At 41.4% G+C, this 12307-nt stretch overlaps 1 protein-coding gene across 1 annotated transcript in view; it reads right to left on the reverse strand.

The window, feature by feature from the left end:
- Positions 1-12307, reverse strand: part of IDUA (alpha-L-iduronidase) — a 700883-nt gene that overhangs the window by 549850 nt on the left and 138726 nt on the right. The window contains exon 4 of the mRNA XM_044061120.1: positions 5854-5961. Coding sequence (XP_043917055.1) covers positions 5854-5961 — 108 coding nt within the window. The remainder of the gene's footprint in view (positions 1-5853; positions 5962-12307) is intronic.

Consider the following 12307-nt stretch of genomic DNA (forward strand, 5'->3'; position numbering starts at 1 on the left):
GTTTCTTTGCCAGTGGTTCTAAACACAATGCATATAACAAAGGGGAAAGAGGACAACCCTGCCTGGTTCCACTACTCAAACAGAAATTATGAGAGAGGACTCCACCCACTTTAATTTTTGCCTCTGATCCCTCACATAGCCTCCTAATTACCCTTAGAATTTCTTCAGGAAAAGTAAATGCTTCTATTGCCCTGCTCATAAAGTTTTGGCTTAATCGATAAATGTTTTCTCTGCATCAAGACCCATAAACAGCAACTGTATTTTCATATATTCTGCTTTACTCTGGATCATGATTTTTTTGTTAAGGTTATCAATTATTTGCTTCCCCTCTACAAAACCACATTGATCCATATCTATCAATTTTGGCATTACTTTTGCCATTATAGACATGAACAAATCAAGGTTGAGTATTGAAATGGGCCTGTATAAAGCTGGATCTGATGGATCTTTACCATCTTTAAGCATTACAGCTACCACTGCTTTCTTCCAGGATGTTGGTACTTCTCTTCCTCTTAAAATACTGTTAAACAAAACCTTCCAGATCTTAATTAGTTTTTCCCTCCTAGCATCCAAACTTCCACAGGAATACCATCTATTCCTGGGGACTTTCCTGTAGATTGGTTATAAATCACAATTTTTATCTCATCTCCTCCTATCCTGTTAGTAGTTGAGCCTCATCTGCCTGTAACCTTGGCATATTTAATTCTTCCATAAACACTTCCATTTGTATATTTTCTTGATCTCCACATTTCTCTGCTTTATACAGACTCACAGAATTTCCAAAATATTTCTAATACCTTTACAAGTTACCTTCTTTGTTATGGGCTCCCTAAGCTTGGCGACAGTCCTTGCTACTTTCTGTTGCCTTGTTGTGCTAAAAGTTTTTGTGCTCTAGTGTTCAGAAAGTCCTTCTATGTGGCATATCTCATTACTAAGGGTTTTGCATCCAGGAAGAAAGAATTCATTGTCTCCCTCTACTCTTCCCTCATTAGGTCAATCATTGAATACAATGCTCAATTTGGCATATACCTCACTAAACACCTGCAACAACTGGAGAGGCCGCAAAAGTACCTCACAAAGAGGATCCTAGGCCTTAAACATTTGTCCTGTATGGTCAGACTACACAAACTCCAACTATTCTCTGTTTCATATCGCATACTCAGAGGCGATCTCTGCTTGACTTACAAAGCCATGTCTGACCCAGCTCTGTTAGAAATGTTACATCTAAAGAAATCCCAATCCCTCCGCACCACATGCTCCAGAGACCTCACCCTCATTACCCCAATCAACAGAACATGCTGAAGGGACAGGTTTATAACCTAGAGACTCCCCATGCTATGGAATAGACTTCCCATACATGTCAAGCAGAGCACATCACTGGCCCTCTTCAACAGAAATCTTGATGAGTGGATGGGAAATAGAAAATTCACCCCAGGGATCACTCCAGTTGCTTTACTCGACAAAGACACTGGAAACTAAGGCCAGGTTAATTCTATGGGCTACACTTGTAAAGGGCCCGGGGCTATTAGCCTAGTACACACTTATGAACCTAAGAACTAGATTCGAATCCAGCAATAAAAACTCAAGTCTTCATTTTTTGTTGCTTTCTTCCTACATAATATTTAAAAAGTTGCTACTAAATCTATTACTTGGCCATTTTCCATCTTTATAAATCTTTCCACAACATGCCCTTAGTCTAAAATAATAGTGAAAATAGTTTTATATACAACAGCAGTCAAGTGCAATCATACAGATTTAGAACAATTTTTATACTCCTCTTTCAAAAATTACTCAAAATAGGTTACATTATAACACATCATTCACCACAGAACACAGCCTATAATCTGCTATACTTCCATTCCCATACTCATAGTTCAGCTAAGACAACTCTGTAGGGACACTGAACTATGACCTGTCTAAGCCCTGACACTGTTATGCATTCTCTGCTCTTACAGTGCCTTGACAGGCTGGGTCTATCTGAAACAGTTCTTTAATGATTCCCTAGACATTTCCAAGTGATATCTGAGAGTACTGTGTGAAGTCCATTTGGCCCTATGTCTATCCCTATAAGGGCACTCTGTGATTCACTTTCACTTGACAATCAATTACATGATGCTACAATGCAGAACAATCACACCAGTTCAACATGCAGATGAGAATCATATGCTCTTCTCTCAGGAAAAAAAATGACAAACTTAAATTCAAATGTTTGAAAGCACAATTTGCTCTGAGTGACTGGCCTCTTTCTAAACAAAGTAAAAATCTAACCAAGATTGATGAAGTAGACAGACAAAGCCCTGACTTCAATGCAAGTGACCAAAGTTCAAACAGTGGCTTGGGCTCACACAGAAGCTAGCAGTGGACAGTGGAATTGCATAGCCACTGCCAGCTCATCTGTCCTGGGATGAGGGGAGGAAGGTAGCTCTGGTGCTTCACATAGGTGACACCTAGTAAGAGTACTATGTGTTCCAATCTGTGGAGCTTGAGCCTAGGAAAACCACATTGCTAATTGCAGGTCCCACAGTAAGCCAAGGGGAATTCAGAGTATTTAGGCACGTTTCCCATAGAAGAGCATGAGTCACTGTATGGGAAAGTAATGCGCCACTCTGGAGAGGCTACTCAAAAAGAGATATTAGGCTTGGTCTTGTGAGAATGTAAACAAAGCACAATAAAAAACAAATATATGGACTCCTTTTACAAGCCCTTGACTGAGTCTGCTAAATCTCTTTACCAGATATGCCTAAAAGAAGAATTCTCTGAAGTAGGCATATCCACTGAAGTTTTGAGTATTTTAGCTAACAAAAGTTTGATATACATACAAAACCTGTCACTCAAGTGAGAAAACTTTACAAAGCATTTTCTAAATACTTTCACCTAACTTGCTACAGCTTATACCTTCTTGCATATTTGTTTTCTGTATACAACCTTCATCTAAACTTTACATACCTCAGTTACCAATCCCACAGGAGATCCGTAAAAGTACATTTACATTATCAGTGGTGCAGCAGGTAGCACATTCACCTTTGGTGTAGAAGGTTGTGGGGTGTATTCCCATACCAGGTAACTTGCAGCATGGGGCGGGGCTGCTGCACTCCTGAGTGTATCAACCTTCAGGTGAGATGTTAGACCGAGGAACCATCTGCTTGAGTTGGTGGTAGCTCCCGTAGATACAAATGATACCTTGATACCTATCATATAGAGTAGGGGAAGTTCCCTGGTGTCTTGGGCAAATTTCTCCTAGTAGAGGACTCCCATGAAATAGAGGCCACAAGACTAGTGGGACTAACTCCGTTGACAAAGGATAAATAAAACAAAATAGAACAGTCAAGTTTACTGCTGTATTACCTTATATACCTTAGCTCTGTGCTTCAATACTGTCCCTTTTTTAGCTTTGATTTCCTTCCACACATTAAAGTGCTACTTCTTAGCTAGTCAGATAGATTGTGTTTTATACTACTATAACAAAATGTCTTTGAAACTAGCACTTAAAAGGAGTAGTACATTCTATAATCCCTAAATATCTTAGGTCACAAAAAATCACCAACAGTCACTTATGTAATACCATGCTCTGTTCATATATTTTTCCAATACCTGCTTTACCAAGTTCAGGTTTACAGGGTAGCTGGAGTCTGTCTTAGCACTCAGTAGGTGCAATGCAGTGAAAATAATCCTGGACAGTATTCTAGTATTGAAGGTCACACACAGACATACCCACCCAGGCAATGTGGGAGACTAGTAATTTATGTACTACTGTTCCCAACATACAGCATGACTTATGTTGTATGTGTCAACCTCAACCTAGACTGTGAGCTAAGTCAATATGTAGGTATGACTGTGGCATAAACGTAACTTCCATTTATTCATTTTCTCTCTCCCTGCAGCTGACAGTCACAGCTGCCACCAGTTGCTCTCCTCATTCAGTGAGCCTGCCTCCCTTGGACTCAACCCGAGCCATGTCCAAATACAGTGAGGAGATAAGGGACACTAGTGCAGTGTTATACTGCTGCCAGGGAGTATGCCCCATCTCATATCAACCCACACCATAGATTCATAGATTCATAGATTAGTACTAGGCTAACTGCCCTTGCGAGCCATTTTAAACCTAGCCAATTATCCCCTGTGAGATTCAAACCTTGTACCTTGTGTTTGTAAGGCAAACACCTTAACCATTAGGCCACCCTCCCAACCTTGAAAGGTCTGCAATTACTTTCTTAATGAGGTGCATGTGAGCTTCTGTGCATCTGCAACTCCCTAACCCAAGGGGTATACTGCTTGCAGCACAAAACTTGCTGGGTTCTTAACACTGCTATGGTAGTGAGCTTAGGCTGCCTGTCTCCCTCCAAGGTGGATGAGCCCATGTGAACTGTTCACTCCTATAGGCCTCCGTGCAGCTCCTCGAGCACCTGTGCTGGTAGTCAAACATGGGTCATCTGGGGTAAGGACTTTTTACCTCTGCACTACAAGGTCATTTTCCCCATTTATTCTTTTGTTCTCCACTTTTCCTTTATTATGCCTCACCAATCATCTCAAATTCTCACCCCTTACGGAATACGTACTCATCTCAATGCCTAAAAGTGGCTTTCTAACTATAACAGTTTTTACTTTCATAGGAATAGGTTAGTAACTTTATTTCTTTTAACTATATACAGTTGTGTTGTGCACTCCCAGTCAAAACGTTCAGGTCAACAAACTGTCATAAAGATAAATGGAACTCAGCAAGTAGGGAAGCAGGATAAAGAACGGTATGCTTGAGTAATGAATAATGCAGACACAAGAACAATGACGATCCAGTCATTAATGAAAACAAGAGTAAGTAGCCTTGGAATGAGCCTTAAAAGGAGTTCAAGGGTCATAATTGGATTATCACATCTTAACTGTTCAACTTGGCAACCAGCTCTGCAATCAAGAAAAGACCAATGAGTGAAGGCCAATGGTTTAAATTCCATGAAGAAAAAATGGATGATTTAAAGGTGAAAAAAAAAAGCTTTTCATGTGTCTAAAAATCAAGACTGCATTAACACTACACAAATTAAAATTATAATGAAGACAAGCAGTGTCAGTCCCACATGTAGGACACAAATTGGTTAGAAAAGATTTTTTGAGGAAATCTGGGCAGTAGGGAGACAAACTGCAATCAGCTGTCACTAAATATAAATAGCTTTCCTTCTTCTTCTTTCAAGGTTGAACAATGGCTTGCTTGCAGCCTTTCATATAAAAATGTACAAAGGTTACCTATAAATAAGCAGCATTTGCATGTAGGAAGGACAAAGTACTATGTGCAGTCATAAAGCCAAGGTTGGCGTGTAGAACAGATGACCCACTTCTTCATGGCAGATTCGATAGAATCCAATTGGCAAATGTCATGGCCACAGGCATACCTCTTAACCTTTTAGAGCAAAAAATCTGGACAAAGCCATAAAAATGGGGGGGGGGGGGGTCAAAGGCCAAAAAATATGGACAGATTTTAAATATTGCTCTTACAAACTTAGAAAGTTGACAAAAAAACAGGTTTCACATTATCATGGATTTTATAAAGGATATGAAGTCTAAAACTCAAATTTCTGTCATTATTATCTGATTTCAGTCCTCAATGATTTTCCAATGATTTGACAGAAAACCACAATTTTTGGAGAAACAGACCAAAAATATGAGTCGAACATCTGGACAGATGAGAAGTATGGCCATAGGTGAAGTATTGAAAACAGGATGTGTAAAGTTTGCAAAAGTTGTGTAAAAGAGTTAACTATGGATTCCAAGGGGTCTCATACTGATGAAGATGCTAGTCTTAGGAAATATTTCAGTTTTGTGATAAAGTCTAAACCAGACAGTTAAATTAACTTCCATTTGACTTACCAATATATCTTTTAGCTATAAGACTGACAAGGTTCTTCCATTCCATTACTTGCCTTTTATCTTCAAAGTTAGTAAAATAACCTGATGGATTCCCCATGAGCTCAAATCCTGTAAAAACAGTTTAAGAGATTTATCATTACTGGAATGCACTTGTTCAAGCTAAATTATTTATCACACTTTATTCTGAAAGACTGAACAAGGCGAAACAGCACAATGATACAAGCAACCCAAACAGTGCTTGCACTTTGAATTATGGTTATAGTGACAAGTACATAAAAAGTAAAATCACAACCCCTGAGAGTGGGGAAACAGTGAACCATTAAAAAAGGGCACACTCAGGGGAAAATGTTAAACATTTTCCATCAATTTCTATACAAAACTAGAGAAAAAGAAATTACAGTTGTGTACACTTACCATAAATGTAGATGTTCAAGTGTATTCACTGCTGCAGTCATTACATTTGGGTTATCTGCTTGCAGGTCGCCCTCAGTCGGCCTGATTAAAAAAGTCTTGGGCCCTGCGTCGGTTGTTGTCCCTTCTTCCATGACGTCAGGTCGTCAGGGGTATAAAACATGCAGTCGATGCCATTACATCAGTTTTTCTTGCCCCAGATGTCAGGTGCCCCCCTAATGGGAAGCAATTAAACATAAAAGCACAAAGATATACCTCCAACAAAAAAGCAAATACACCAAAATGGCTTTTAAGCATAGTAAAGGAAAGTAGAGGTATAGCCAAAAGAAGTTAGGGGGCTGGAGAGAAGGTAACCAGGACTGCAACAGTGAACACACTCGAACATCTACATTTATGGTAAGTGTACACAACTGTACTATGTTCTTCGTGTTTCACTGTTGCAGTCATTACATTTGGGTAGATTCGCAAAGCTATGGTTGGGAGGAGGAGTTTAGACAGCATTAGGGCCAGCTATAAGGCCCTGCAAGACTGCAGTGGAAAAGCCAGCTCTGGATTTAGAGAAAATTGGCAAATGATAATGCTTGGTGAAAGTATGTACAGAACTCCAGGTAGCAGCTTCTAGGATGTCCCTGGTAGGGACACCTCTAAGAAAGGCTGTAGAGGTAGATGCAGCCCTGGTGGAGTGAGGTCTGATCCCCTGGGGGATAAGTTTTCCATGGTGCTTATAGTAGAAATGAATACAATGGCTTATCCATTTAGAAATGGTTTGCTTTGAAATAGCCTTCCCCTCTGCTCCTGCAGCAAATGCTACCAGCAGTTGTTCAGATTTCCTTTGAGGTTTGGTCCTGTCCAAGTAGAATCTAAGTTGTCTGTGCACATCTAAGGAATGCAGTATCCATTCCCCTTTATTCTGTGGATTGGGAAAGAAGGTTGGCAAATGAATGGACTGATTAAGAGCCACACTGGATACCACCCTGGGCATGAAGGATGGATTGGTTCTGAGGGACACCCTGTCCGCATGAAAGATGATGAAAGGCTCCACTGCCATAAGGGCCTGTAATTCAGATACCCTTCTAGCTGAAGTAATTGCTAAAAGGAAAGCTGTTTTCCAAGAAATAAATTTTACGTTTGCAGTAGCAGCTGGCTCAAAAGGAGGTAGAGTGAGTTTCTCCAAGACAAAGTTAAGGTCCCAGGCTGGGGTTGGAGCTCTCCTGGGTGGTCTCAAATTTTTGGATCCTCTGAGGAACTGCTTGAGCAGCAGATGAGAGAAGAGGGAAAGTTCTGTGTTATAATGAGCTGAAATGGCTGAGGCGTGGATTTTAATGGAGGAAAAAGACAGGACCTTGTGAAGCATCTCAGTTAAGTATTGTAAAATCGGAGGTAAATTGGGCGCTGCTGTGCTCATCCCTTGAGACTGGTTCCAGGCACTGAATCTTTTCCATTTTTCAGCATAAGATTTTCTAGTATTAGGCCTCCTTGCCTCTAAGATGATATCCATCACCGGTTTGCTGAGGGATGGTAAAGGAGAGATTAAGTAATCAGCCAGACTGCAAGGTTCAGTGTTGGAAGCTGAGGGTGCAGAATCTGATTCTCCTGCTGACACAGCAGGGAAAGAGTCTGAGGCAGGTGCCATGGAGATAACCATGACACACTGCGCAGGAGGGGGTACCGGTGTTGGTGCGACCAGTCTGGAGCAATCAAAATTATCCTTGGTTTGTCCTGTTTGATTTTTAGTAGTATTTTGGAGAGCAGAGGCAGAGGAGGGAAGGCATAGACTGATAGGTTTTTCCAGCTGAAGGACAGAGCATCCACTTTCCAGGCTTGTTTGTGGGGAGTCCTTGTGCAAAATTTATCCAATTGGTAGTTCTGGGGAGAGGCAAACAGGTCTATATCTGGGCTCACCCATTTGCTTGTCGACATGTTGAAAATCCTTGGTTCCAGTTTCCACTCATGTGGGTCCATGAGGTTTCTGCTTAGTCTGTCTGCCAGTGTATTTCATTTTCCTGGCAGGAATTGAGCTTGTAGGTGCACTTGGTAGCTCAAGGCTGTATTCCACAATGCCATGGCTAGGCTGCAGAGGGGGTAAGAATGTGTAACCCCCTGCTTGTTTATGTACCACATAACAGTGGTGTTGTCCATCTTTACTATTAGTTGTCCTGGAAGAATGTGGTCCTTGAAGGCTGTCAAAGCATTCTGTACAGCTAACATTTCTTTTTGATTGATATGCAGGTGCATTTGACTTGGGTTCCATTTGTCTTGAATGCACTTCCCTGCCAGGTGAGTCCCCCATGCATAGTCTGATGCATCTGTTGTTAGGGTTTGGGTGGTAGGGGGTGGTGTTAAAGGTAGCCCCTTGTTTTGGTGGCAGGCCTCTGCCCACCAAAGGAACTCTAGGCGTAGGCAAGGTATGATAGGAATCACTGTTTCTAGGTCTTGAGAATGTTGACACCATAGGCTTTTTAGATACCACTGTAGTTTCCTCATATGCAGTCTTGCATATGGAATTAGAAGAATGCAGGAGGCCATGAACCCCAAGGCTTTCAGTATTTGTCTTGCAGATAGCAAGGTTTTTGTGGCCACTTGTTTGAAGTAGGGTGTCAAATGAATTTGCTTTTCTGGCGTGAGGTAAGCCATCTGGGAAGTTGTATTCAAGCTTGCTCCCAGGAATATAATCTGTTGACAGGGTACCAGGTGTGATTTCTTTTCATTTATGGTGTACCCCAGACAAGTTAGAACCCTTTTTACAAAGGCCAGATGATTCAAAAATATGTCCTGGTTTTCTGCCTGAATTAGACAATCGTTCAGGTATGGGTATATTTGAATATTTCTTTGCCTGCAAAATGCAATAACTGGAGCTAGGCACTTTGTGAATACCCTGGGCGCAGTAGATAAGCCAAAGGGCAGTGCAGAGAACTGATAGTGCATATAGCCTGCTTTGAAGCGTTGGTATCTTCTGCAAGATTCCCTGATTGAGATGTGCAGGTATGCTTCCTTTACATCTAGTGTTGCCAACCAGGCATTTTCTACTTAGCATAGGAAGTAATTGGTGAAGAGTCAGCATCTTGAATTTTGGAATCTCCAAAAAGGTGTTTAGAGTACACAGGTCCAGGATAGGACGGCATAAATTGTCTTTTCTGGGTACCAGGAAAAGTCTTGAGTAGAAACCTTGTCCCTTTTCCTCTTCTGGTACCAGTTGAATAGCCCCCATGCTTAAGAGAGAAAGTACTTGTTTTGGGGCCTCTGACCACTGATTTGAGGGTAGGTCCGGCCACCCACTTGGTGTTGGCAATGTGTGGAAGTTAAATCTGTATCCCTGGGACACTATATTTAAAACCCATTTGTCCTGGGTAATGAGTTCCCAATTCTTTGCATGAAGAGCAATCTTTCCCCCCAAAGGGGCAGTCAGTTGATAAGTGCTTGGAAATTTTAAAAGTAAGTCATTGAGACAGTTTACCACAGGGGGGAGTCTTATTATTTCCAGACTTGGAAGTGGAGGCCCCCCACTACTTAGTTTTGTGAGCCCCTGGGACTGAAACCTAGGTTTTTTGCTGTGTCTGGGTTTGGCTTGAGAAGACCTGGAAGGGGCTGGAAAGGACCAATTCTTAGAGGGCCAGTGCCTACTAAATCTAGGAGGCTGAATTTGTAAACAATCTTTAACAGTTTGCATAGATGTAGCTTTATCTTCCATCTTTTTAAGAACTTCCTCAGCCTTGTTGCCAAACAGGCAGTCCTGATTTAAAGGAACATCCAACAATTTAGCTTTAACATAATCGGGCAAAGATTGCTCCTTAAGCCAAGCATGACTTCTGACACAGACCCAGTAACAGCAGCCCTGCAAGAGGCCTCTAATGAATCAAAACCACATTGCAAAGTATGTTTTACAACTTGTTCAGCAGAATGCATTAAATCCTGTAATTCTTTACTTTCCACACAGTCAGGAATCAACAACATTTTCTGTTTAAGCAGTCCAATAAAATGTTGCTGATATTTTAACATATGAAACTGGCAGTTTAAATCCCTAATGGCCAAGGTTGCAGAAGTGTAAACCTTCTTACCCCATCTTTCCAGCACCCTGGAGTCTCTATCAGAGGGGGTAGGATTTTTAGCAGTAGAAGCCTTAATGCCCTTGGGCCCCTATGAAATAGTCTCTGGATCTGCAGTAGGATTTTTGAAAAGGAACTTGTGGGACTCAGGGACCCTGTAGTATCTCTCAGGTTTTCTGGGAGCAGGAGGCAGGGAATCAGGGGCCAAACTAGATTCCGAGAAAGCATCATCAACAATGTCTAGTACAGGAGGAATAGCTAAAGGCCTATGCTGATGTAGGAGAAGGAAATCCCTAAGCCTTTTCTTTGAATCAGAAAAATCATGGCTTTCCCAGTGGAAATGCTCCCTTAGAGTAGGTAAGGTTTCCCCAAAAGAAAAATCCTCAGGAGGGGATGCAGAGGGAATAGAGTCCTCTGCATCAGAATCCTAATAAGTAGGTAAGGACAAATCCAGATCATCAGAAAAGTCAGAAAAAACATAATCCTGATCAGAAGATTCATAATCAACCTCAGTCCTAGGCCTCTTAGAAGTGTGTGTGTGTGTGTGGGGGGGGGGGGGGGGGGTTGGCTACTCCTGATTACAGTTATTAGATCTTCAGCCATTCTTATAATTTGTTTCTTAGGCATAGAGGCCTGAGCATGTGGCCTGGGGGCCATTTTTTTAGACATGGATTTAGGCCTAAGTAATAAAGGAGGCGTCAATTTAATATTCAAGTCCGTAGGCCTGAATACACCCTCAGAAGCCGGTGCCTGCACAGCAGCTCTGGACCCATCCAAGATAGAAACATCCGGGGATTCCATAGTTGAAGCATCTCGTGGCACACCGGACTCTGAATGGGTCTCAGTAGAGGCTAGTGAATCAGAAGTAGCAGGTATCAGGGGTTGCGAAAGTGCCTCAATGAGTACCGGCGAACTGGTGACTGGCTTAGGAGAAAAGTCGTCGGCAGTTTTGGACCTCAGTGGCCTGTCTCTGTCTTTATCTTTGCATTTTTTCGGAATCCAAGTAGTCAGATGGCTAATCGATGACATTTCTGGATAATTAAACCGAGAACCAAAATATTTAGAGGCAAAAATATACTGACGACGGATAGTGCGCTGATTAAATAAAGCACAAAACTGACAGCAAGATACGTCGTGGTCAGGGCCTAGGCAAGGAATACAGTACGAATGAAAATCTTTATGAGGTATTTGCTTTCCACAAGTAATGCAATTATTAACTTTTACTGACATTGGTAAGGAGCAAGAAAGTTTCCCCAACGGGGTACTTAGCTTTAGTTGAAGACTTCGGTTCTGAAACTCAAAAACAAAAATTTCAGGAGTTGGCTGACCGGCACTTAAGAACTGCTTCTGCTTCGGGCACCGCACGGCAAGAAAGACTGATGTAATGGCGTTGGCTGCATGTTTTATACCCCTGACAACCTGACGTTAGGGAAGAAAGGACAGCAACCAACGCAGTACCCAAGACTTTGTTAATTAGGCCGACTGAGAGCAACCTGCAAGCAGATAACCCAAATGTAATGACTGCAAAAGTGAAACCCGAAGAACATCATAGGAAAAAAGATCAGCTGTACTGAATAATAATTTCATTTGGAAAACTGAGGAACTAGCAAATTTGGAAAACGTAGTTCTGATACTCCAGAAAAAAAAACATCTGCAGGTGGATACAAATTCACCAGAACCACACTATCAATTGTGAAGAAAGTCTTGAATAATAAGTAAAGAAAGAAAAAAGTGAAATGGCTTTATCAAATTAAAGAATGGAAAATCATGGACAACCATTTTCTAATACATTACAGCATGCAGAACGGAAACAGAATAACTACTTTACAGGGTAGTAGCCAGGATTTTTGGAGCTGTACATAAACATTTACACCAACCTCCGGAATGTATTTTGCCCCCCAAATCCAAGAAACTGTTTTCTGACTATTATATCTTTTCATTCTTACAAAACACAAGTTGCTTAAAAGTAAATATCACAAGGTAAATATCCTATGGCTTTT

The sequence above is a fragment of the Protopterus annectens genome, chromosome 2.part0 (assembly GCF_019279795.1).
Source record: "Protopterus annectens isolate FY-2018-M chromosome 2.part0, PAN1.0, whole genome shotgun sequence".
In the NCBI taxonomy this organism is placed as follows: Eukaryota; Metazoa; Chordata; order Ceratodontiformes; family Protopteridae; genus Protopterus; species Protopterus annectens.